The sequence below is a fragment of the Chiloscyllium plagiosum genome, chromosome 9 (genome assembly GCF_004010195.1).
Source record: "Chiloscyllium plagiosum isolate BGI_BamShark_2017 chromosome 9, ASM401019v2, whole genome shotgun sequence".
In the NCBI taxonomy this organism is placed as follows: Eukaryota; Metazoa; Chordata; class Chondrichthyes; order Orectolobiformes; family Hemiscylliidae; genus Chiloscyllium; species Chiloscyllium plagiosum.
The window spans coordinates 99036096-99058752 of record NC_057718.1 but is presented as its reverse complement, the minus strand read 5'-3'; the positions used below and the strand labels follow the sequence as shown (position 1 = coordinate 99058752).

Genomic DNA, 22657 nt, shown 5'->3' with positions numbered 1-22657 from the left:
CCTTGCTGCTCTTAGTTCTCTCTTCAGGTCCTTCCTGGCTACCTTATAACTCTCAATCGCCCCAATTGAACCTTCACGCCTCATCTTTAGATAGGCCGCCCTCTTCCCTTTAACAAGGGATTCCAATTCCTTATTAAACCACGGCTCCCTCACACTGCCCTTTCCACCCTGCCTGACAGGTACATATCAAGGACACTCAATAGTTGCTCCTTGAACAAGCTCCACATATCAATTGCGCCCTACCCTTGAAGCCTACTTTTCCAAGCCACGCATCCTAAGTCGTGCCTCACCGCATCATAATTTCCCTGCTCCCAGCTATAACTCTTGCCCTGCAGTGCACACTTATCCCTCTCACTCATTAGAGTAAAAGTCACCGAATTGTGGTCACTGTCCCCAAAGTGCTCACCTACCTCCAATTCTAACACCTGGCCTGGTTCGTTACCCAGAACCAAATCCAGTAAGGCCTCACCTCCTGTTGGCCTGTCTACATATTGTGTCAGGAAACCCACCTGCACACATTGGACAAACACCGACCCATCTAACGAACTCGAGCTATAGCTTTCCCAGTCAATTCTGGATGGGGGAGTCCAGAACTAGACGGCAGAAGTTTAGGGTGAGGGGGGAAAAGATATAAAAGAGACCTAAGGGGCAATGTTTTCACACAAAGGGTGGTACGTGTAAGGAATGGGCTACCAGAGGAAATGATAGAGGCTCGTACAATTGCAACATTTTAAAAGGCATCTGAATGGGTATATGAATAGGAAGGATTTGAAGGGATTTGAGCCGGGTGCTGGCAGATGGTACTAGATTGAGTTGGGATATCTGGTCGGCATGAATGAGTTGGACCGAAGGGTATGTTTCCGTGCTGTACATCTCTATGATGCTATAATAAATAGCAAAACTCAAAAAGGAAGCACACCAAATTTCAGTGGAAGCAGTATCCCACTAACTCAATTAAGGCACTAGAATATGCAGAGCTAAGTTGTAATTCTGTACATATTTGGTGACTGCCAATAGAATAAGTAAACTTTGTACATAAAACTGGCTGACAGGACATGCAGATTCTTTGATTAGTCACATCTCCAGCTGGAGCAATGATGCATCCCCCAAGTCAAGCTCCCTGAAATGTTTTACTCTTGGAAGGCTTAATCATTTAAGATTCATAAACCTTCAGCAACTCTTTGCAGAAAAACATATTTTCTTCACTAAAGCAAATTTATTGACACAAATGACAGAATTGGTGTATTCAACTTGGAGAAAGTGGCGACTGCAGATGCTGGAGATCAGATTCGAGAGTGTGGTGCTGGAAAAACACAGCCGGTCAGGCAGCATCCGAGGAGCAGGAGAATCGACATTTCGAACACCCTCAGCCCGTCCCATTTATCCCTCAGCCCCCTTGGCCCACAAGCCTCTTTCCTGAAGGGCTTTGGCTTGAAGCACCGAATCTCCTGCTCCTCAGATGATGCCTGAACAGCTGTGCTTTTCCAGCACCACACTCAGCATCAGTTGTATGTTCTACTGATTATTTCGCTCAATGTGAGACTCTTTGCCAGAACGCTGAAAAATTCAACTTTGGGTCAAAACTGCTTCACAGTCTCTGTAATGTCCTCAACACAAGAATCATCGAGGGCCGAATGGCCTGTAGTGTGCCGTACTATTCTATGTTCTCATACTCAGCAGTCGGCACATCAATAACTGCAAGCAACCAATGCATGCACCAGCAATGGCAAGCATCAATTGAAAACGTTAATGATGACAATAAAACAGAGAACTGTGGGTGCTGGAGAAACTTTGCAGGTCTGGCAGCGTCTGTGGAGAGGAAATCAGAGTTAATGTTTTGGGTACTGTGACTCTTCATCAGAACCTTCTGATGTCAACATTGGTAACATTTTCAAACTCTTGATGGATGGTATGAGGTAGGGTGGAAAACAGGAGAGATGAAATCACAAGAGGGATGATGGTACAATGCAAATGGTCACAGAACAAGGAACAATAGATGGGTCTAGAGGAAGTGTAAATGGGAATAACAGAACCATTACCAACATCTACTGCCTTAAATGCTGGAAGTAGACATTATGACCGAAATCATTGAACTTAATGTTGAATCAGGAATGCTTTGAAATTCCTAATTGAAAGTCGAGTTCCCTGAGTCTATGTTGAAACATGTAGGAAATCGAGGATGGAGAGGAGAGTGAGAAGGATATTACTACTAGTGACTGGAAGCTTATGATCACACTTCCAGACTGAACAAAGATGCTCTGTAAAGCTATCACCTAAATCTGTATATCGTCTCCCTGATGCAGATATCACATCATGAACACTGAGTACAGAATGCTAAATTGGAAGAACTACAACCAAATTGGTATTTCGCCTGAAGGGCCTTTAGGGTGAGAGATGAAATGTGGATTTTTAATAAACAAAGCTTATTTCAGTTCAGCATCGTGTTTTGTTTCCAGCTTTGTGAGCTTGCTTGGGAAGGTGCCTTGGGAAAGAGGTCTGAGCATTGGAGCAAATTATCAGGAAGGGAATGGCCCTTTCGTAATGTACTGAAAGGGAGAGGAGGGAAAAAGGTGTTTGATGGTGGAATCAAGCTGAAGGTGGTGGAGTCCAGTCAAAGTGGAGGAGGTGAAAAAGGAGCACAAAGGGAGCCTTAGCATGGGTGAGAATGGAAGTGTAGAAAATAAAATGGTCCAAACAGTCCAACCTCTATGTATCTTTGGTTCGAAGACAAATCAGGAGCATTGATAAAGGTGGTGAAATCATCAGAACAGATGTGGTAGTGAGGGAGGCAGTCAACTTAGGTTGCAATTTGGTCAGTAACCTATGCCCAGAAATCGAGACACTAACTTTACCAGATTAAAAACCAAATGCTGGAGAGATTCAACAGGTTTGGCAGCATCGCTGGAGAAAGACATTAATTTTAATGCTGTTTTAAATATGTTAAAAGATATCCACGACTTAAGGAATATGAGGTTCCAGCATGTTGCTTCTTTGGTAATAACATCTCTTGGGTAAAACTGAACAATTTCTAACTATCAAAAAGAAAGCCAGATTAAAAAAAATTGAAAATGAGTGACTCTGCTGAATCTGCGCTAAGGTCTCATGGTCTTACAATTGCTTAATTGAAATAGAAGCTGATTTAATCAGCTATGGATGTAGTAGATGCGCCAAATCTCAATCATCATGTTTATCTTTCTTGGGGGCTGGGAGAGAAAGAGATAGGTTACATCTCTAGGTGCATCAGATCTGTTTTGGTGTTAAAGAAATTCACATCTTCAACTTTCAGCTCACATTTTCAGAGCTTGCTTACAGGACCCCCTTTAACATGTTGGCCAGAGTATGAGTAACACAAATGTGAAATTCATGAGAAAATACCAAAACTAACTAACTGTTAGTATGTCTTTTGCCTTATGAAATCATTACTTGGCAAAATTAATAATTTTTGCAGAACTGAGTCACAGCTCAAACTACTAAAAATAATTCACAATCTCCCAGGCTGAGAACAGAAACAATATTGTCTGACAGAACTTTTTTCCCTTGTATTTATGAGGAACTGAATCTGGTGCATTAGCTCTGGGAGGAAATGATCCAAATAATTAATCTAATTTTCTTATAAATGGGGAGCAAGTAGTATAAGTAGTTTAGATCCAAGTCAAACTAACCTAAATGGACAATTATTCCTTTGACTGTTCTTATTGGATAGTCAAGTGTTCCCATGACATAAAGAAGTTAATGGAAAGAAGTCTAGTGGAAACACCTGAAGTTGTAACTGTCCAAGCATTACATTAAATTCAATTGCCAAGTAACTTCTCAGAATGTCTCTGGGCCAATAATATCAAAATACAGAGGTATGCAAACAAATAAAGTAACATATGATGGGAAGAGCAATTAGATATTTGGACCTCATTCATGATGCTCATGGGTGGTGGGTCAATATGCTGGACCAGCTCAGCAGCAGTTGTACATCAGAGCAAATGAATACATCTCTCTCATGTTGCAAACATGATCCGTTAAGTAGATACCAGATGTTTGATCTCCTTGAAATAACAGAACATTGAGACCAGAGCATTTCTTTTTGAGGTCGAACCTTTACACAAACTGTTAAGCTCCCAAGTTGCATGCCTACAAAATTTAGTTAGATCAGTTACTGCCACTAATATTCATATCCATGTTTGGAATACAGGACAAAATTAGTTAATATTTACAAAAAGGGAATATTAATCGTGGGACGGCACAGTGTCTCAGTGGTTAGCACTGCTGCCTCAGGGACCCAGGTTTGATTCCACCCTTGGGCGACTGTCTGTGTGGAGTTTGCACATTCTCCCCGTGTCTGCGTGGATTTCCTCCGTGTGCTTCGATTTTCTCCCACAATCCAAAGATGTGCAGATTAGACGGATTGGCCATGATAAATCGCCATAGCCCAGGAATGTGCAAGCTAGGTGGATTAGCCATGGGAAATGCAGGGTTACAGGGATAGGGTAGCAAATGCATCTTGGCGAGATGTTCTTCAGAGGTTCAGTGTGGACTCAATGGACTGAATGGAGAAAGTGAGGTCTGCAGATGCTGGAGATCAGAGCTGAAAATGTGTTGCTGGAAAAGCGCAGGTCAGGCAGCATCCAGGGAACAGGAGAATCGAAACGTCGATTCTCCTGTTCCCTGGATGCTGCCTGACCTGCTGCGCTTTTCCAGCAACACATTTTCAGCTCAATGGACTGAATGGCCTGCTTCCATACCATAGGGATTCTATTCTATTCTAATAAGCCTTTTCTTTAACAAGGAAGAAAACAGCATGTATCGTTGCAATATATGTGTACATAAGAACTAGGAAATAGAAAGATGACTATGGGGCAGAAAGATGACTATAGGGCAGAAAGTGGACCATAGAGCTGACCGAGTATGCTTCCTAGGTGATGAACTAGGATCAAGAGAACACCAATTTGGGGAATTCTTGAAACCCAATCCAGCAGCTCCGATAGATGGTTTTAGATCATAGAAATCTTTACCACAAGGGGCTATTGAGGGAGACATTAATTCTCATTTTAATTCAGTTATAGGAAGTTGAGAAGGGACATGAAAAGTTAAGGAAAAGTTAGTGAAATGGCTTTATGTATCTCCAGTTGGCAGAGCTTCAACAGGCTGAATGGTCTTCAGTGCTATAATTTCTATGATTAAAATTCTGCTGTGGTTAAACTAAAGTCTGGAGCAGTACTCTCCTTAATAAATTTAAAATATGTTTGCCTTTTTATAATACTAATATGAACCTTAAAGAACAAATCAATTTGATTGATTTATTTTTAAACTGAGATTTTATTGATGTTAGTATGAATGACTCGATGTAGGAGGACAGTTCTGATTTTGTGTTGTATGGTTTGGCTCAGTAAATTTTTTTGCACATCACACAAGATATGTTAGTACCTGAGAATAATGTGCCAACCCTGTATCCACTCCATCCCCATAACATCACCCACCTCTGACCCCCGACTCTGTTTACCACCTGCTGAAAACTGTATTCATGCCTTTGTTATCTCTATGCTTGACTGTTCCAATACTTTTCTGGCTGGTCTCCCATCTTCCACCCTCCACAAATAAACTCATTCAAAGTTCTGATCTCTGTGTTCAAACTTGCCCCATGTCCATCCAACTTATCACTCTGCTCACCAACCTAGCATCGTTCCAGAACTGGCATTGCCCTTATTTTCAAATCCTTGTTTGGAACTGCCTCCACCACCTTCACCCTACAGATCTCTTATACATCCCTGATTTTAACCAGCCCAATATCAACCAGACACTTTGTCAATGGCCTGAGCCCTAAACTCTTGAACTCTCCCCCTAAAATCCACATCTCACTCCTCCTTAAAATCTCTTGGCCAAGCATTTGATTATTTGTTCTAATATTTTCTTGTGGTTGACAGTATTCCCCCCCCTCAATTAAAGGAAAGATGCCAAACAGACTAAAAAGTCCTCTTTGTGCACTGATGCTTAAATGGCATCGTTGGATTTCAAAGGTTTAAAGTTTATTGTTTCTGAAACAATACTGAACATTAAACTTACTGTTTCTAAGCATTTCAGAGACGCCTGCAGAAAAGATTTGCCTTTTGAAAAAATTACATTATCACTGAAAGCCAGTGAAAGATGAAACATAGTCAAAAATATAGATAAGAAAAACTTGCCTATTCCTGTTTATGAATATGCTAAATCAAAAAGGATGATCATCAGAGTTACAGTTCCATCTGTCCCCTCAGCCAGAGTTGACTTTTCAGCTACCTCTTATCTGTAAGTAAGAGAACTGGGAGGCTATTCCGGACATATTGCACACTACCATATTAGCATCGATGCAAGAAGATGAATTCTTAGTCTATTTGGCATTTGTTCTATCATTGAGGAGGGATGCTGTCAACATTAGCATTTACTGTGTTTAGACATCAAATACTATGGCAAGAATCCAACTATAATCGGGAAACTCCAATGTGATTAACCAGTAAAGCTCAAATTGGTGACAAAAGTAATTATTTTGGTGACATCAAAGTGACAGGAAATCATCTTAATGAACCTCAAGGCTAAAGCTAATCAACATTCCCACAGTTACTAGTGATAACTACTTGATTCATGAAGCTAGATCTCTGTTTGAAATGAATAAATCATCACAATGTGTGCGTAACAGTAATTAGCAAGTGGAAATCTAGATCATACAGGCAAATATTTCCTCATGTCACTGTAGTATTAAACAATTAGTGATATCTAAAGTGACAGGCTATTTTAAATAGTGAATGCTGTAATGTCACTGAGCACATCCTGAGTTTTCATTTTATCAAACCACCATCAGACTAGTAAACCAAAATGAGCTGGTAGCCACTTGAGTCTGAAATTTATGTAAAGTGAAAACTGAACAATAGCACGAAGGGTTACAGATCTACTTAACTTTATTATGAAATACAAGGAGGAAACAGCTTAAGAATTGAATTTATATGAAGATCACTAAGACAGGAAATAGTCATTTTAAAATAATTTACAAATGGATTCTGATCAATTTTTTAAGTTGTCATTAATGGGATTAACACCAAATTACAAAGGACCAGAAATGCGAAGAAACTGAGCTTTCAAGTTGCCAATCAAGGTTATAAAGAGAGAAATGTATTAAAATTAAAAGGCAAGTTATCCATTTGTAATGAATTTAATATTAAATTACAAGTCTGAGCCCAGAATATGCAAAGCCACTGGCATCTTAATTATTTTAAAAGTGATGTGTTTTTATAAAATGACCTCATTTATCCAAACACTCCAATGGCAATTAGTGACTGTCACATGACAACTTAATTCCTGGCAGTTCCAGTCTTTTTAGGCCTTCGAAGTCTAGATTTTCTTGGCATATTTTCTACATCAGATTCAACTTCTACCGATGCTGTAACTTTTGCTGATTTCACAGATTTCCAGTCAGAAGGACATGAAGGCGCGTTCTCTGACTTTCTAATCTGTTTGGTTCTTGTTGTTAATCTTCTCTTTTTATGTTTATCCGTGAAGCAAAAGTCTTGGGGAGAATTGCCTAATGAAAACAATGGCTCACCTCCAATTTCTTTTGAGGGGTCAAGTCTGTTGGGTTTACCTTTGACTGACCTTTTACGATTCGAATTATGATTTAAAAGCTTTTTTCTCACAGGTGGTTTTCCTAAAGACTCGAGAGAATTCACTTCCATTGTAATCTCACAGAGGTTTGCTGAAGTCTCTGTTAAAACAATCTTCTTGGCACTATCTGCTTCATTTGAACAGGAGTCTTTCCTTCGCTGCATTGGTATTTTTGTGTTTACTTCACTTTGTTTAGGATCCTGCAGTGCTGACTCATTACCGCCCACTGTGCCTTTCAAACCTGTCTTCAGCTGTTCAATAGATTGAGGTTGTTGTTGGCAGTTCTCTTGAGCTGGCTGTCTCTTGTTAATATATTTTTCCAATTTTATGACAGGAAGTAATAACTTGCTTTGAACTGAGTTCATACAATCTTCTGTTCTTCCAGTATTTATATCCTGAATCTCCTGCTTGAAACCTGTAGCAGATTGGGCTACATCCTGCTCATCTTCTGTTACAGTGTGCAATACTTTTGGCAAGTAAGTGTTAGCTTCAGATTTGTTGAAATTTCTGATTTTCGTGTGACAAGACTTTTCAACACTGAAAAACATAGAATTTCCCGTAAGAATTAAGGTATCCATTGTCATCCAGATGGAAAACATTCATTTAATTATTTTATGCTTGCGAAAACTCCCTCAAAACTATCCAAACGTCAATCTTAATTATTTTTGGTGCCCATAATTCAGATGTTTCCAGCTGTGCAAACTAATACTTATTTCACATAAATTTTATATTAAGTACAAAAGCAAAAGCAGGAAGTACATTTTGTGGGGTTAACAAGCGAAAGCTTGTTTTTGAAATGAACCAAAAAAAATCCTTCTATTAAAAGTACTTCTTTAAACAGAAAACATATTTAAAAAAAAACGCTTTGAGTCTTTATTTGTGGCCATAATTGGAAATTCCAATATTTTAGTACTCTGAATACTTAATATGAAGCAGCAGAATGTTATGTTCCTGTACAGACATACTTAAGGCTGATTCTGGTAAAGATAAAAGACTTCGAAATTTAACTTGCTCAAGATTTCAAAAATGTGGTGTGGAACAAGCGTATTCCCGGTCTCAGGAATTTCAGTTGAGTCTACTAGCAATTGACAAAGTTCTCACCTACAGTTTCGCCTGCTTGTGGTGCTGCAGCCTGGGATTCTATCAATAGCAATACAAGAAAAAGCCTTTAGCATTGAAAATGTCCCAAGGCAATTCACAGAGTAGAAACAGAACATGGAGTTGGGAGAGAAATTAGGGACAATAATTAATGGCTTGGAAGAAAAGTTAAGCTTTCTGAAAGTCAGAAGAGCCTAGCAAATGAAAGCTCTGAGGCCAGAGAGGTGGGGTGTGTGGGGCAGGGGGATCTGACAGCCAGAGTCGGAAGACTTAAGAATGCACGAGGGAGAGTAAATTTGGAGAGGCTTGCAGTGGTATGGTAGGAGAAGACCACGAAAGAACTCGAGGACAAGGACGACAATTTTAAGTTTAATGTTTTGGAGCTCAAGAACTATGGTAGAGCTATAAATAGGAATGTAGCATAGTTTATTGCAGAGTAGAATGTTTACAAATGTAGATGAAAGGAACCATAAAAGAGAACACTGGAGTGATTTATTCTGGAGATACCAATATAACACACAATAGTTTCAATATTACAAGGGATAAGATCAAGACAGAGGGAACCAAACATGTACTAGTGAAAGTAAATAGTGGTGATGACATAAAGAATATGGGATTTGAAGCTCAGGTTCCAACAGCAGGTAAAGGAAATGCATAGTCTTACTGAACCAAAATGAACAAAGACATGTAAGAACTAAAAGTATTGATGCAGCAGTTGGCCATCTGACCCATTGAGCCCAGCCCACCATTTGATCAGATCAGACCCCAACCCCACCTTTCCACAATGCTCGACTCCTCTGTATATCAAAAATCTGTCTAATTCAAATTTTGAATATTTCAATGGCTCAGCCTGCACTACTCTGTGAGAAATGTGTTGCAAGAAACTAATGGAAATTTCCGCTCACCTCTGTCTCAAATGGAAAACCCCTTATGTTTAAACTGTGCCCTCTCGTCCTAGATTCTCCCAGAAGGGGAATCATCTTCTCAGCATTTACTATGCCATCTCCCCTTGGAAACTGATAACTTTCAATAAGATTATCTTTTATTCTTTTAGGCTCCAGCTGAAATGTACAGCAAATCATGGTTCAGTCTTTTTGTTGTTATACTGAAGGAAGTCATGACTCATCCAAGACTAGATTTAGAATGTGAAGCCTAATAACACAGATGTGATCACAAGACTGAGTGAACCATTTGAGGGGTATAGTTAACTCCACACTTGTGGATAGCATCACCACATGACAGCATATAAAGGAAAGGCCAAGAAAATTCTTCAGGGATTCCTGAGGTATCACTGCAAAGGAAGACAGAAAAAGAATTGCAAGATTGAGGAAGAGAAAGGAAATCACATGACAGTCAATGTCAGAGTGGACGTCATTCATAGAAGTTGGTTTGGAATGTGGATTTCTTTCAAGGGGTAAGTGACAATCATTTTAAAAGAGGGGAGAGATGCTCAGCAATTTTATACTGGCTTTCAGTATCATAGTCTAGACTATAGAAAACACCAACTTATTTTTAGGCTGTAGGAAACCAGAAACTTGCTCAAAAATATACTAGCAGTTTGTCTAAATTAGTTAGTTCCCAGTAACTAGCTGTTCAATTTAGAACTTTGGCCCACGATGTTGTTAAGATCGACCTAACCTAAACACCCAACAATTTACTGCTGTCCATGTGCTTGTCCAGCAGTCACTTAAATGTCCCTAATGTCTCTGACTCTACTACCATCGCTGGCAGTGCATTCCACGCACCTATTAAGAACCTTCCTCTTAATCACCTTAAAATTATGAACCCTTGTAACAGCCATTTCTGCCCTGGGAAAAGGTCTCTGGCTATCTACTCTATCTATGCCTCTCATTACCTTGTACATCTCTATCAAGTCACCTCTCTCTCTTCCTTCTCTCCAGTGTGAAAAGCCCTAGCTCTCATTCAACCGCTTCATAAGACAAGCCCTCCAATCCAGGCAACATTCTGGTAAATCTCCTCTGCACCCTCTCTACAGCATCTACAACCTTTCTATAATGAGACAACCAGAACTGGACACAACATTCCAAGTCTGGTCTAACCAGTTTTGAGAAGATTTGTAGCTCAGGTTGAGGTTTTGGTTGTAGGTTTGCTCGCTGAGCTGGAAGATTCATTTCTAACCAGGGTTTTATACAGCTACAGCAAAACCTTGCAGCTCTTAAACTCAAATTCCCCTGTTAATGAAAGCCAAAACACCATACGCCTTCTTAACAACCCTATCTACTTGGGTGACAATTTTGAGGGATCTATGTATGTAGACCCCAAGATCCTGCTGTTCTTCCACACTGCCAAGAATCCTGTCTCTAAACCTGTATTCAGCAATCAAATTCAATCTTCCAAAATGAATCACTTCGCATTTATCCAGGGTGAACTCCATCTGGCACTGCTCAGCCCAGCTCTGCATCCTGTCAACATCTTGTTGTAGCCTGCAAGAGCCCTCAACACTATCTACAACACCATCGACCTTTGTGTCATCAGGAAACTTACTAACCCACCCTTCCACTTCTTCATCCAAGTCATTTATAAAAACTACAAAGAGCACAGATCCAAGAACAGATCTCTGCAGGACACCATCGTCAATGAGCTCCAGGTGGAATTACTGTTCATCCGCTACCACTCACTGTCATCTTTCGGCTAGCCAATTCTGTACCCAGACAGCCATATTTCCCTGTATCCCATACCTCCCAACTTTCTGAATGAGCCCTCGTAATAGCCATTTCTATTGAGCCCAATGTACTATTGATTGGGCTACTGCTACCTCTAACTACAATCTGTTATTACACCTCTTAAAATAATCAACAAGAAAAAGGATGCTTGGGTTTTGGTCTGCAAGTCATTAATAGCTGAGTTGGTAAATGAATACTTTGCAGAATTTATAATCACATTATAGAATTAACTTTTTGTAAAATTGATGGCCATTGCAGAAGAGAATCATTACAAATTTAGCGCTCTGCTGAAGACATTCTTCTGGGTGCTGAACAGTCCTATTGATTGTCTATGAGTCACATAAAAGGTCTTCCTTCTTTTGGCACCTATCCTCATACCTAATCTTTCTGAAGATCGAGAAACTTGGCAAAACTAGGCCAGAAATGTATTGTTAAGCAGTTTTATAGAACACATGCTAGTATCAAATGTAACAAAGCATCACTTGCTCCAAATAACTGTCATCTGTGAGAATAAGATTAACATGAAAGATTCCAAGTTGGTGGGCTGATGCATTGTAGTCAACGTTAGATCAGACGAGGGAGAAGGAGGGACCTTCATGGCTCTTTTCTTTAGATAACCTGTTTGGTCAGTGGACTTCATCAACTGAACTCTCAAAAAGAGTCTTTGTTCTTATTCTGTAAGAATTCGAGGCTTGATTCCTGGCCACACCCCTTGTCTGGGAGTTGGCCTGAACAGCAACTAATCAAACCTGCTACAAAATCGCTTCCTTTGATTTATGCAAACCTCAACAGGTCATTTTAAAGCATTACAGTGCCGAAATTTGATGGCAGTACCTCATTTATTGACTTCCTGATAATACACAGTCATCAGGGAAAAAAAAATTATGGCCTGGTTAATGAATATTTAAATTTAATTTCTCTCCCAGGTTCAGATCGGAGGATTTCTAACCTTGAACAGGTATGCTAAATCAACATTTTGGCATCAAACATGACTGTATCCTTTTCATTAGTCAAATATATTCAAAAATCCCATAAAACGTCACAGAATAATCACTGGTCTAAATTCAATCTGGACGAGGTGACGATGTCTTTACCGTTAGGATTCATAGTTTTCTCGCTGACAACTGGAATTATAGCCTTTTAAAGATAGCAGCCTATGATGTATGGCAGTCACTAGTACAAATGGAAGCTGTATGAATTTGGACGGTGCTGGGATTATAGCTTCCTCTGGGATAATCTGGGAAGCAAGATGCCAGCAGTACAACTGTGATTCTTCATGGTTTCTAAATTACCACATGGATTAGGAAGGCGGCTAGAGGCTTGAAAGGAATTTCTTCCCATGGAAGAGAATACATCAACTACTAATATTTCAAAGCACATTGTACAGTTGTAATCAAAGTGAGCATTACCAGTGACTGCCAGCACAACATATTTCAAATTTAATCTGTGAAACTGGCATATTTACTTATTATTTTGTGACAACACACTTGATGCTTTATAGTCAGGGCGCAAAGTTTTCAGTTTAATTAGGTGGTGATACATACATGTGTTTCAAGGCTTCTTTCTTCTTCTGTGTTGAAATAGAGACATCGCAAAGTTCTTTCATTTCTGAACCACCAGTGAAGTATTCGGAGGTTCCATTCTCAATACCCTATTAAAGAAATGCAGAATCTCATTAAAAAAAATATACATACCTGCACAAAAATTTGCTTATTCTATATCATTATTGTTTGCACTCATTTGGTAGAGGGTTATTATCACTAACTGGGAAATAAAAATTTTCTGTTTAGGTCACCCATTGTGAACATCAAGTGCTCCTGGGTACAGTGTAGCTTGGGTTCATAAAAATCACATTTTGCGGCTTGCATTTTAAGAGAACTGGAATCATCAAACATGATTGCAAAATTGTGCCTTTTAAGACAGTAGAAACAAAAACTTAATAGCTCCTGCAACATTGTTTTCATCTATCCAGAATGTTCATGTAATGACTTTAACATGGATTATTTAATCCATCAAACTTTTTTTTTGCATTTTACCTTGTATGGTGGTTATAACCCTAAACTTGAGAGCGGAGATCAGGTTTAAGCATCAGCTGTAATGCACCAGCTGTACTGTATTGAATCTTCTTTATTTGGCTGGATGCCACACCGCAGCTCCAGCTGATATAGTACAATAATGCAGCTGATCCTAAAGTTCACTTTTATATAATTTGAAAAGACACAGGTTAACAAGCAAGTTTATTGTAACAGTAGATTTTTAAAAAACATTCTATTCAGGTATCTTTGAAGACAAAATAGTGTATTTCAACAGTAATTATTGCTTTCACTTTCAACACGACATTCTTAAACTGTTAGTCTCAATTGTACAGTGTTTGTGTAAACATTGTATGCTAAATCACTAGATGTATGCAGAACAAAGTCAGGCACATCCATTCTGTTTCAATCTCTATCACAAAAGAGCATCCCATGCATCAGTATAACAATTGTCATTTCTGACACCAGACATGCTGCATAAACTTTCCAAATGAGACTATTCATTCAGTGCCTATTAGCATCAAATTAAAAGATTTGTGCTGCTGATCCATGCCTCCTCTGAAGTGGATTGAAATGGCTCATACTCCATTAATGCAGGATCCTTTTTGCTAGATGGAGGAGCCCTTGATTCGATTATTGCATGTGGTAATGGCCCTGACCAGTGTAATAACATGTCTCTCATGCCCAAAAGGAACAACACAGAAACAATGCATATCTCACCACAATGTTGTCAGGTACCAATGTGCCTCCAGAGAAGGGCGTATCTGTATTTAATTATTGACAGCACTTCTGAAATAGTGCAAAAGTGAAGGCAGCTCTTAAGACTTGCAAAGGCATAAACAATATCACAAACGCACAGTGATGCATGACTTAATTTCTTAATGTGTAACAAAATCAGTAAATCACAAGAGAAGTTCACTGTTTGTATGTCATATAATGGGTCATTGATTGTTGAAACATAACATATTACACTATATTGTTTGTCATACTATTCAAACTTGTATATTTCTATGTAAGATATCATAAATTGTCCAAAAGTGTAACTAAACTAATGCAAAACAGGTTTATCAAACTGACCCCACATTAATTCCCAAGTTCTCCTTTACTGGATTGGTCTTTCAAACTTTCAAAACACATTTCTCATTTAGTGAGTGAAAATGCTATTTCTGATACTATTACAGATTAAGGAAATGCACAGCATGCTTACTCACTCACAGTAATCCCAAACTTAACATTAAATGTAAAACTTGTGACAGGTTATTTTGCCTCACTGTACATTTGTTACAGTGTTTGTGCTGAGGCAATGCTGAGAGAGTTAACAAACACAAGTTCTTAAAACAATGATCACAGTCTGGATAGGTCAGAAGTGAGTGTTTCTCTCTTCCCCCATTCCCCAGAGTAGCTCTAAATCAAAACAAAACATGAAACGAACACACAAAATAGATGCAGAATTGTTCAATTATAAGACTCAAGTATGAGTCAGCCCTTGATACTGAAAGACACTGTGGGAACTGCTGAAAATTCTACTGAAAGAATTATGTAAACTCCCTCAGGCTGGAAATAAGCCACAAAGGGAAGCTGTTGTAAGGAAAGCCAAAGGACATGACACAGAATGTAAGTCCAAGCAATCACTGAGCTAATACGGATGTATTTCTTGTGATTTTCCTCTATGCTCTCAAACTTAATCAGTCTCCATTTAGGATAGAGGTGTTGTAAATGAAGTCAGAATTTTGTAAGTACTTCAACTAGAACACTACAACTCTTTTAGAAACATTTGTAATGGCAAACTAAATCTGATGCAGCAATCCTTCCTCAAAGCATCAATTAAGCAGCTTTTAGAAAACAAAAAATGGGATACAAAGATAGCTCCAGAAGTTTGTGATCAAAAGGAATGCATTGTTGTACTTAAAATATCCTTTTTTTTAAACTTCCGACGATAAAAATGTCACAATCTGTGTTTAATATTAGATCTTGTAATGAGGTGGTCACAGGCTATTTTTAGACCAGATGATTGCCCATCACAGTAACCTCTATTTAATACAAGAGACATTTTGTATGCATTTTGAATGTAGTTTCCAGTCCATCTAAATCGATAGCTAAACCAGCTGGAAAATGGCAACAACTGCTTTAAAATATATTTCTACAGAACTTAAAGACTTTAGCACAATAATTAAAGGCATGCAATACATTAGTACATGAGTGCGATCTGGCCTTTTGGATAACACTAACATCCTTGATTTGTTTTGATTTATTATTGTCATGTGTACTGAGATGCAGTGAAAAGTACTGTATTGTGTGCTCTCCAGACAAATCATGCATTACACAAATAAATGAGGATAATACTAACAATAATAACAACAAACCATTTTATTTCTTGAAAACACGTGTATACATCAACATTTGTTAAAATTAAAATTTATTTGGGTAGCTTTAAACACAAGGTAACTAAGACCAAGGAGAAAATTCAACCTACAAAATTCACTGGCAGTCTCTCAGCCAAAATCAGCAATGTTTGAGTTCACCACATAACACAAACCACAAGCAGCACTATAAACTAAGAGTTCACATATGCATGTGCTCTCAGAGCTTAAAGTGTATGATATTCTGCTGATGTGATGGACCTATGGCAGCATTGAAAGTATTGGTACGTTTTCCACATCTTCCATGGCATCATCTGATCTTGTGAGTAGATAATTTGCACCTTAGAACATAGCGCAGTACAGGCCCTTCAGCCCTCGATGTTGTGCCGACCTGCGGAACCAACCTGAAGCCCATCTAACCTACACTATTCCATTCTCATCCATGTACCTATCCAATGACCATTTAAATGCCCTTAAAAGTTGGTGAGTCTACTACTGTTGCAAGCAGTGCGTTCCATGTCCCTACTACTCTGAGTAAAGAAACTACCTCTGACATCTGTCCTATATTTATCACCCCTCAAATTAAAGCTATGTCCCCTTGTGCTAGCCATTGCCATCCTTGGTTGTCAACTTTGTGCTAAACATCATCTGGTGTAACTCAGAAGTCTCACTTTAGTAAGGCAGTCTTAGCTTCATTTGATGCGAAAGATAGCTAGCTCAGAAATATCAGAATTTGCTGACAAATTTTTATCTGGGCCGTGCTCTCTACCAGGTGAGTGTTTTGGTTTGTTCTCACCCCTTCGAGCAGTCAGTGTCCAGAGGGTTCTGCTGTCTGCGACTGTGTTGCAGTTTATGTGCTGATGTTTGCACCTTCAATTCTTGTTTGCTGGTGATCTTGAAAGGTAGGTGTGGACATCCAGCAGGTCATGACCCAATGGCCAGTTCACTGTATGGAAGGTCTTTGGGTTTATGGCTGTTACTCATGAACACAGCCTAGCCATTGCATGTCATCAATTTTTTAAAAAATGAACGCTGACTAAATTTAGAGTCCACAACTCTCAGGTTGATGATCTTGTCCTGCAAAGACATGTTGAGGACATGTCTCAGATAGCAAAGGTCGAAACCATTAAGCCTCAGTCCCTGATCCTGCCGACTATATGTTACCCAGATTTTCCTTCCATTGAGGAGTGCTTGGTAGCTTCACAATCTGGTTTTCTTCATCAGATTGTTGTTACACCCTGCTGTAAAATTAAAAAAAAAAATACATTTTCAACCCTGCTACAATCCATGATTGACAGTTTAGATCCCAATATTGTTGCAGTATAGGTTCAAGAAATTAATCCTGATGTATTTCCCACTGGGCCTATAGGGAAAAGGCACTGTCTGCCCCTCCAAAATTCTAATATCTATTCATAAAACTATGGACTGGCCATTAGCTTTGGAAGGTTAGAAAACTAATAATCTTCCTTTAAACTGGAAATACACTGTATAATGTACAAAGGTAGAAAACTGCCTAATCTGTAACTGATAATACACAGTAAAATAGAAAATATGCTGCATTAACAAGAAATAGACGGGCCTTGGGTACAATATTTAATATTCATACGAGCAAGCCAAGGTGTGTCACTGCCATAATCTGTAAGTTTCAGAGTTGACACAGCAAATAGACAATATTTAATTAAGTCATTGTAATTATTGAAATATGCAATGCAAATATGGGCACCTACAGCAATGTATTTTATTACATTATAATTGTTAAAAATGTTAAAAGAGGACCTTCAATAAGCATTGCTCGTTGTTTTCAGAAATCTGTTTCGCTGTGTTCTAGGTTCTCCACGCAGGGCAAGCAACATCTTAGTGTCTTACCTTATAAAACACCGATGACTTCAATTAACACATCAGTCAAGGAGCATTATTTTGTTTCAACCCCCTCAAAAGGTCTTTGCAATACTAACAGACATTGTGGCTACTTAAATAGCACTCAGTGTCCAGCACTGGTTATTTTTCCAAATTTGAAACACGATAGAGAGAGAATTGGATCAGGCTGAACACAGATTTAGAAGTCATTAACCTGCTCATGGTGTATGCAGAATGCCACATTTGTGCCGCTTGAGAATTTCAGTGAGCAAACTGCGCTACCCATGCTGTTCACGGCTGCATGCATTGACAGACGATTCAGTGCCGTGATTGGTTAGTGTTACTTAAAAGGTAACCCACATCTCTTAAAACAGAAGATATGTTGTGTGTTGTCCAAAGTGGTGTCAAAATACTTATTTGAAGCTTTTGAAGTTTTCTTTTTAAGAAAAGGCAGATCAACTCACACAACACCATACATCAAGATTTCCTAATAATGGTCTGGAGGTCTTCATGCAAAACACCGAGACACATTCTGCACATGCAGTGGTGAGATGAACTAATTAAACTGGCTGAATTTACAAGGTTCCCCATGGGAGACCAGTTAGCAAGGTTCGATCTCATAGAATACAGGGAGAACTAGCCATTTGGATACAGAACTGGCTCAAAGGTAGAAGACAGAGGGTGGCGGTGGAGGGTTGTTTTTCCAGACTGGAGGCCTGAGACCAGTGGAGTGCCACAAGGATCGGTGCTGAGTCCACAGCTTTTCGTCATTTATATAAATGATTTGGATGTGAACATTACACCTGCCAATTTGACAAAAACTCACAAACTGATGAAACCATCTGTGATGGAACTTACTTACCACCTTGGAATGACATGCTCAATTCACTGATGCCCACCTTCTACCTTGGTACCCCATACAGAGCATCTTTCCTGAGCAAGATCAATCAGCCACCCTTTGGATTAAGGAATGGAAAGTTCAGGAAGTCACTAACAAATGTGTGACAACCTTCATCTGTCCAATCGCAGGGTTTGAACTAACACGGCATAACTGGCTCTTGCTGAACAGGTCCAAGCCAGGACAAGGACCCTGGGCAGCCAATCTACACAACTGGGGCATTGGTACAAACCCTCTACATCCTTATGCAGAAACACAACACATTGCCAAAGACTTGTGCCCTTTAGAGATTAATCATCTTATGTTCAGTAAGTGAGGAAGCTATTGCTTGGATTTGGGGGATTTACATACACTAAATAAAAATAAGCAGTAGAGATCAGAGTGTAGCTCCAAGAACATGGAGGCAATGCATAAAGAAATTTACCAATCCAAGATGAGTTATCAAGGTTAACCATCTTCAAATGCCACATTGTACCAATTGCAACAGTAACCTCACCCATGGTTCAATTCATTTGTTTATCCTAAGCACACACCCACAAATCGTATACACATGCTACGGTGTAGCCATTGGAGGGATCAATACGCAGGCTACTTGCATACTTAATCCTCTTTCTCTCTAACCACCTCTGTTTCATTCACTAATCTTTTCTCCATCTAGAGTGCAGATAAGCACACAATTCTTACTTTCTTTCCTCACTTCACGAGGCACCACACCTCGCTTTTTCATTTCAAATACCCAAGAGCTGGAATCCGCCAAGTCAGAGAATGAAGATGAGGAGATGCTGTAGTTCTATAGCACACTCACAACCACTGGAATGACATTATTTCAGAGGCTGAGAGAGATCTGCATGTGATGAGGTGCCAGCCACAAATGCATAGCTGCCAGGACAGAGAGAAAGAATGACATGTGCCAGGTTAAGGGGCAGGGGGGAGAGGTGAGTCACATAAGGGCATTGATGGTTTAGACTATAGAAGGCTGATATATGTACATAATCAAATGCTTTCTGGAAAACTTAACAGAAAATCTGCAAGAGCAACAGTGAAAGATGTCCAGCAGGTACAGGACTTTGAGCAAATTTGGAGTCTAATTTTTGGATACATGGTCACTTCCATAAGCTCCCTAGTAGAACCTACCATGATTCAGTACTTGATGGCTAATCAATGCTTCTGCTGAAGCACAAACAGATTCTGTCAAAGGTCCGAGGGCTCCAGTGGGATCTCAAACTATCGTCAACGAAAATCAGTCTACATCCTTGATGGCTCAGAATTCGGCTCTTTGAAAGGGGTTCCGGGATTTCATAGGCACTCGTTAATCTGTCCTCCAATACATCAACACGAATGCTAAGGCACAGCTCTGAGAAAATGGAACCAGATGGCTTCTCTCAGGATGCCAGAATTCCTGCTCCCACTCCTATCACTCTGAAAATGCCCTTGCTGCTGTATGTTAGTCAGCCAGCCAGCCCAGACATCTGCAGCCCAGGTCCAGGTGGTACAGTTTGAAGTTGGGCCCTCAAGGGCCAGAGCTGTTTGAGGTCATCCTCCAAGGCCAACCGCAATCTCCTCAATTAAAGGGCAGAATACGTCACCCATGCTACAATTACTGGAGAAAAAACTCTTAGGAACACCAGAACAGACAAAGGCACACAGAAGACAGAAACAAGGGGAACGAACATGGGTGATTAGTGCAATTCTAGTTTAATGCATTGTTAAGGTGTGCATAGATAAATTGGACTAACTGCACAGTCTCATTTTAAATTTATTTTTATGTTGGCAACAAAAAGAAGTTAAGTTATTGTATGTAAAAGTAAGGAGTGTGAGAACACACAACAGTACAGCCCAAGATGTTGCACCAAATATGACGCCAAATGAAACTAATCCTTTCTGCCCGCTCTTGGTCCATATCCTTCCACTCCTGGTATATTCATGTTGGCACTATAATTAGTGACATATAAACTTTTTACAATACACATTGAGTGTATGTGACGATAAAGGCTATTCTGTTCTGTTTACAGGAACCTTGATTATCCGGCACTCGATATCCGTATTTCAAATTGTCCGGACACGATCACAAGGTCCCAATGCTTGGCTAGACTGTGTTATCCAACATTCGATTATCCAAACAAAATACTCCCCACCCGTGTCATTCGGATAATCGAGGTTCCTCTATACTTACCGAAAAGTCCTTAAATTCCCTTACCGTGTCTGCCTCCACCGCCAGCCCTGAAGAAGGGTTACACCCGAAACGTTGACTTCTCCACCCCCTGATGCTGCCTGGCTTGCCTCCTGCTTGTCTACCTTGGATTCCAGTATATGCAGTATTTTTGTCTCCATCACCACCACCTCTGGCAGCACATTCCGGACTCTGACCACTCTCTGTGTAAAACACCTGCCCCTCACATCTCCTTTGAACTTCTCCCCTCCCACCTGAAATGCATGCCTCCTGGTATTAGACATTTCAATTCTGGGAAAAAGGTTCTGACCACCAACCCTATCCCTGCATTTAATAATTTAAGGATCTTCTATCAAGTCTCCCCTCAGCCTCCACTACTCCAGAGAAAACAACCTGAGTTTTCTAGCCTCTCCTTATAGCTCGTATCCTCCAATCAAGGCAGCATCTTGGTAAACCTCTTCTGCACTCTCTGCAAAGCCTCCACATCCTTCCTGTAATTTAACATGACATCCTGACTCTTGTACTCAATTTTGAGAGTGTGTGGTGCTGGAAAAGCACAGCAGGTCATGCAGCATCCGAAGAGAAGAATCGATGGTTTGGGCAGGAGCCCTTCATCAGGAATGAGGCTGGGAGCCTCGGGGGGGGAGAGATAAATAGGAGGTGGTAGGATGGGGGAAGAAGGTAGCTGAGAGGGCAATAGTTGGATGGAAGTAGGTGCGAAGATGATAGGTCGGAGAGGAGAGTGGAGCGGATAGGTGGGAAGGAAGATTAACAGGTGAGACAGGTCAAGGGGACGGCGTTGAGCTGGAAGGTTGGAACTGGGGCAAAATGGGAGGAGGGGAAATGAGGAAAGTGGTGAAGTCCACATTGTCGCCTTGGGGTTTATAGGGTCCTGAGGTGGAAGATGAGGCGTCACATTGATGCCCTGGGGTTGAAGGATCCCGAGGCAGAAGATGTAACCTCCCCCTACCTTACCACAGTTCCAAACTTCCAGTTCAGCACTGTCCCGATGACCTATCCCACTTGTCAATCTTCCTTCCCACCCATCTGCTCCACCCTCCACTCCGAACTATCACCTTCACCCCCACCTCCATCTACCTATTGCCCTCTCAGCTACCTTCTCCACAGCCCCACCCACCTCCCATTTATCCCATTTATCTCTCCACCCCCGAGGCTCCCAGCCTCATTCCTGATGAAGGGCTCCTGCCCAAAACGTTGATTCTCCTGCTCCTTGGATGCTGCATGACATGGTGTGCTCTCTACTCTGATCTCCAGCATCTGCAGTCCTCACTTTTTCTTGTACTCAATTCGCCAACCAATGAAGGTAAGCATGCCTTATGCCTTCTGTACTATCATATTTACTTGCATGGCCATTTTCAGGGAGCTATGGACTTGAACCCCAAGATCCTTCTGTACATCAATGGTGTTCAGAGTCCTGTCATTTCCTTAACATTTGATCTCCCAACGCTCAATATCTCACACTTACCCAGATTAAACTCCATCTGCCATTTTTCTGACTATATCTGCAACTGATCCATATTCCACTGTATCCTTTGACAACCTTCTACATTATCCACAACTCTATCAATTTTTGTATCATCTGCAAACTTATTAACTCACCCATCTACGTTTTCATCCAAGTCACTTATATCACCACTTTACCAAAATGGCATTCAACACACTTCCACATAATATATACATATGTATGAAGAAGGAAAGCAAGATCAGAAGTAGTACTGAAAATCTTTGGTACATTATTTCAAAACGTACAACCCAGATGGCCTCCTTCTTCAAGGACCGCAATTTCCCCCCTGACGTGGTCGACAATGCCCTCCACCGCATCTCTTCCACTTCCCGCTCCTCCGCCTTGAGCACCGCCCCTCCAACCGCCACCAGGACAGAACCCCACTGGTCCTCACCTACCACCCCACCAATCT

At 40.3% G+C, this 22657-nt stretch overlaps 1 protein-coding gene across 5 annotated transcripts in view; it reads right to left on the bottom strand.

Moving 5' to 3' along the window:
• Positions 1-6902: 6902 nt before the first annotated feature.
• LOC122553090 (SLX4 interacting protein) overlaps positions 6903-22657 on the bottom strand; it is a 94025-nt gene continuing 78270 nt past the window's right edge. For all 5 annotated transcript variants that reach the window (XM_043696612.1, XM_043696617.1, XM_043696613.1 and 2 more), the window contains 2 exons: positions 12947-13053; positions 6903-8157 (listed from right to left, as the gene is read on the bottom strand). In XM_043696612.1, the coding sequence (XP_043552547.1) occupies positions 7311-8157; positions 12947-13053 (954 nt within the window). In that variant the 3' untranslated portion in view covers positions 6903-7310. The remainder of the gene's footprint in view (positions 8158-12946; positions 13054-22657) is intronic.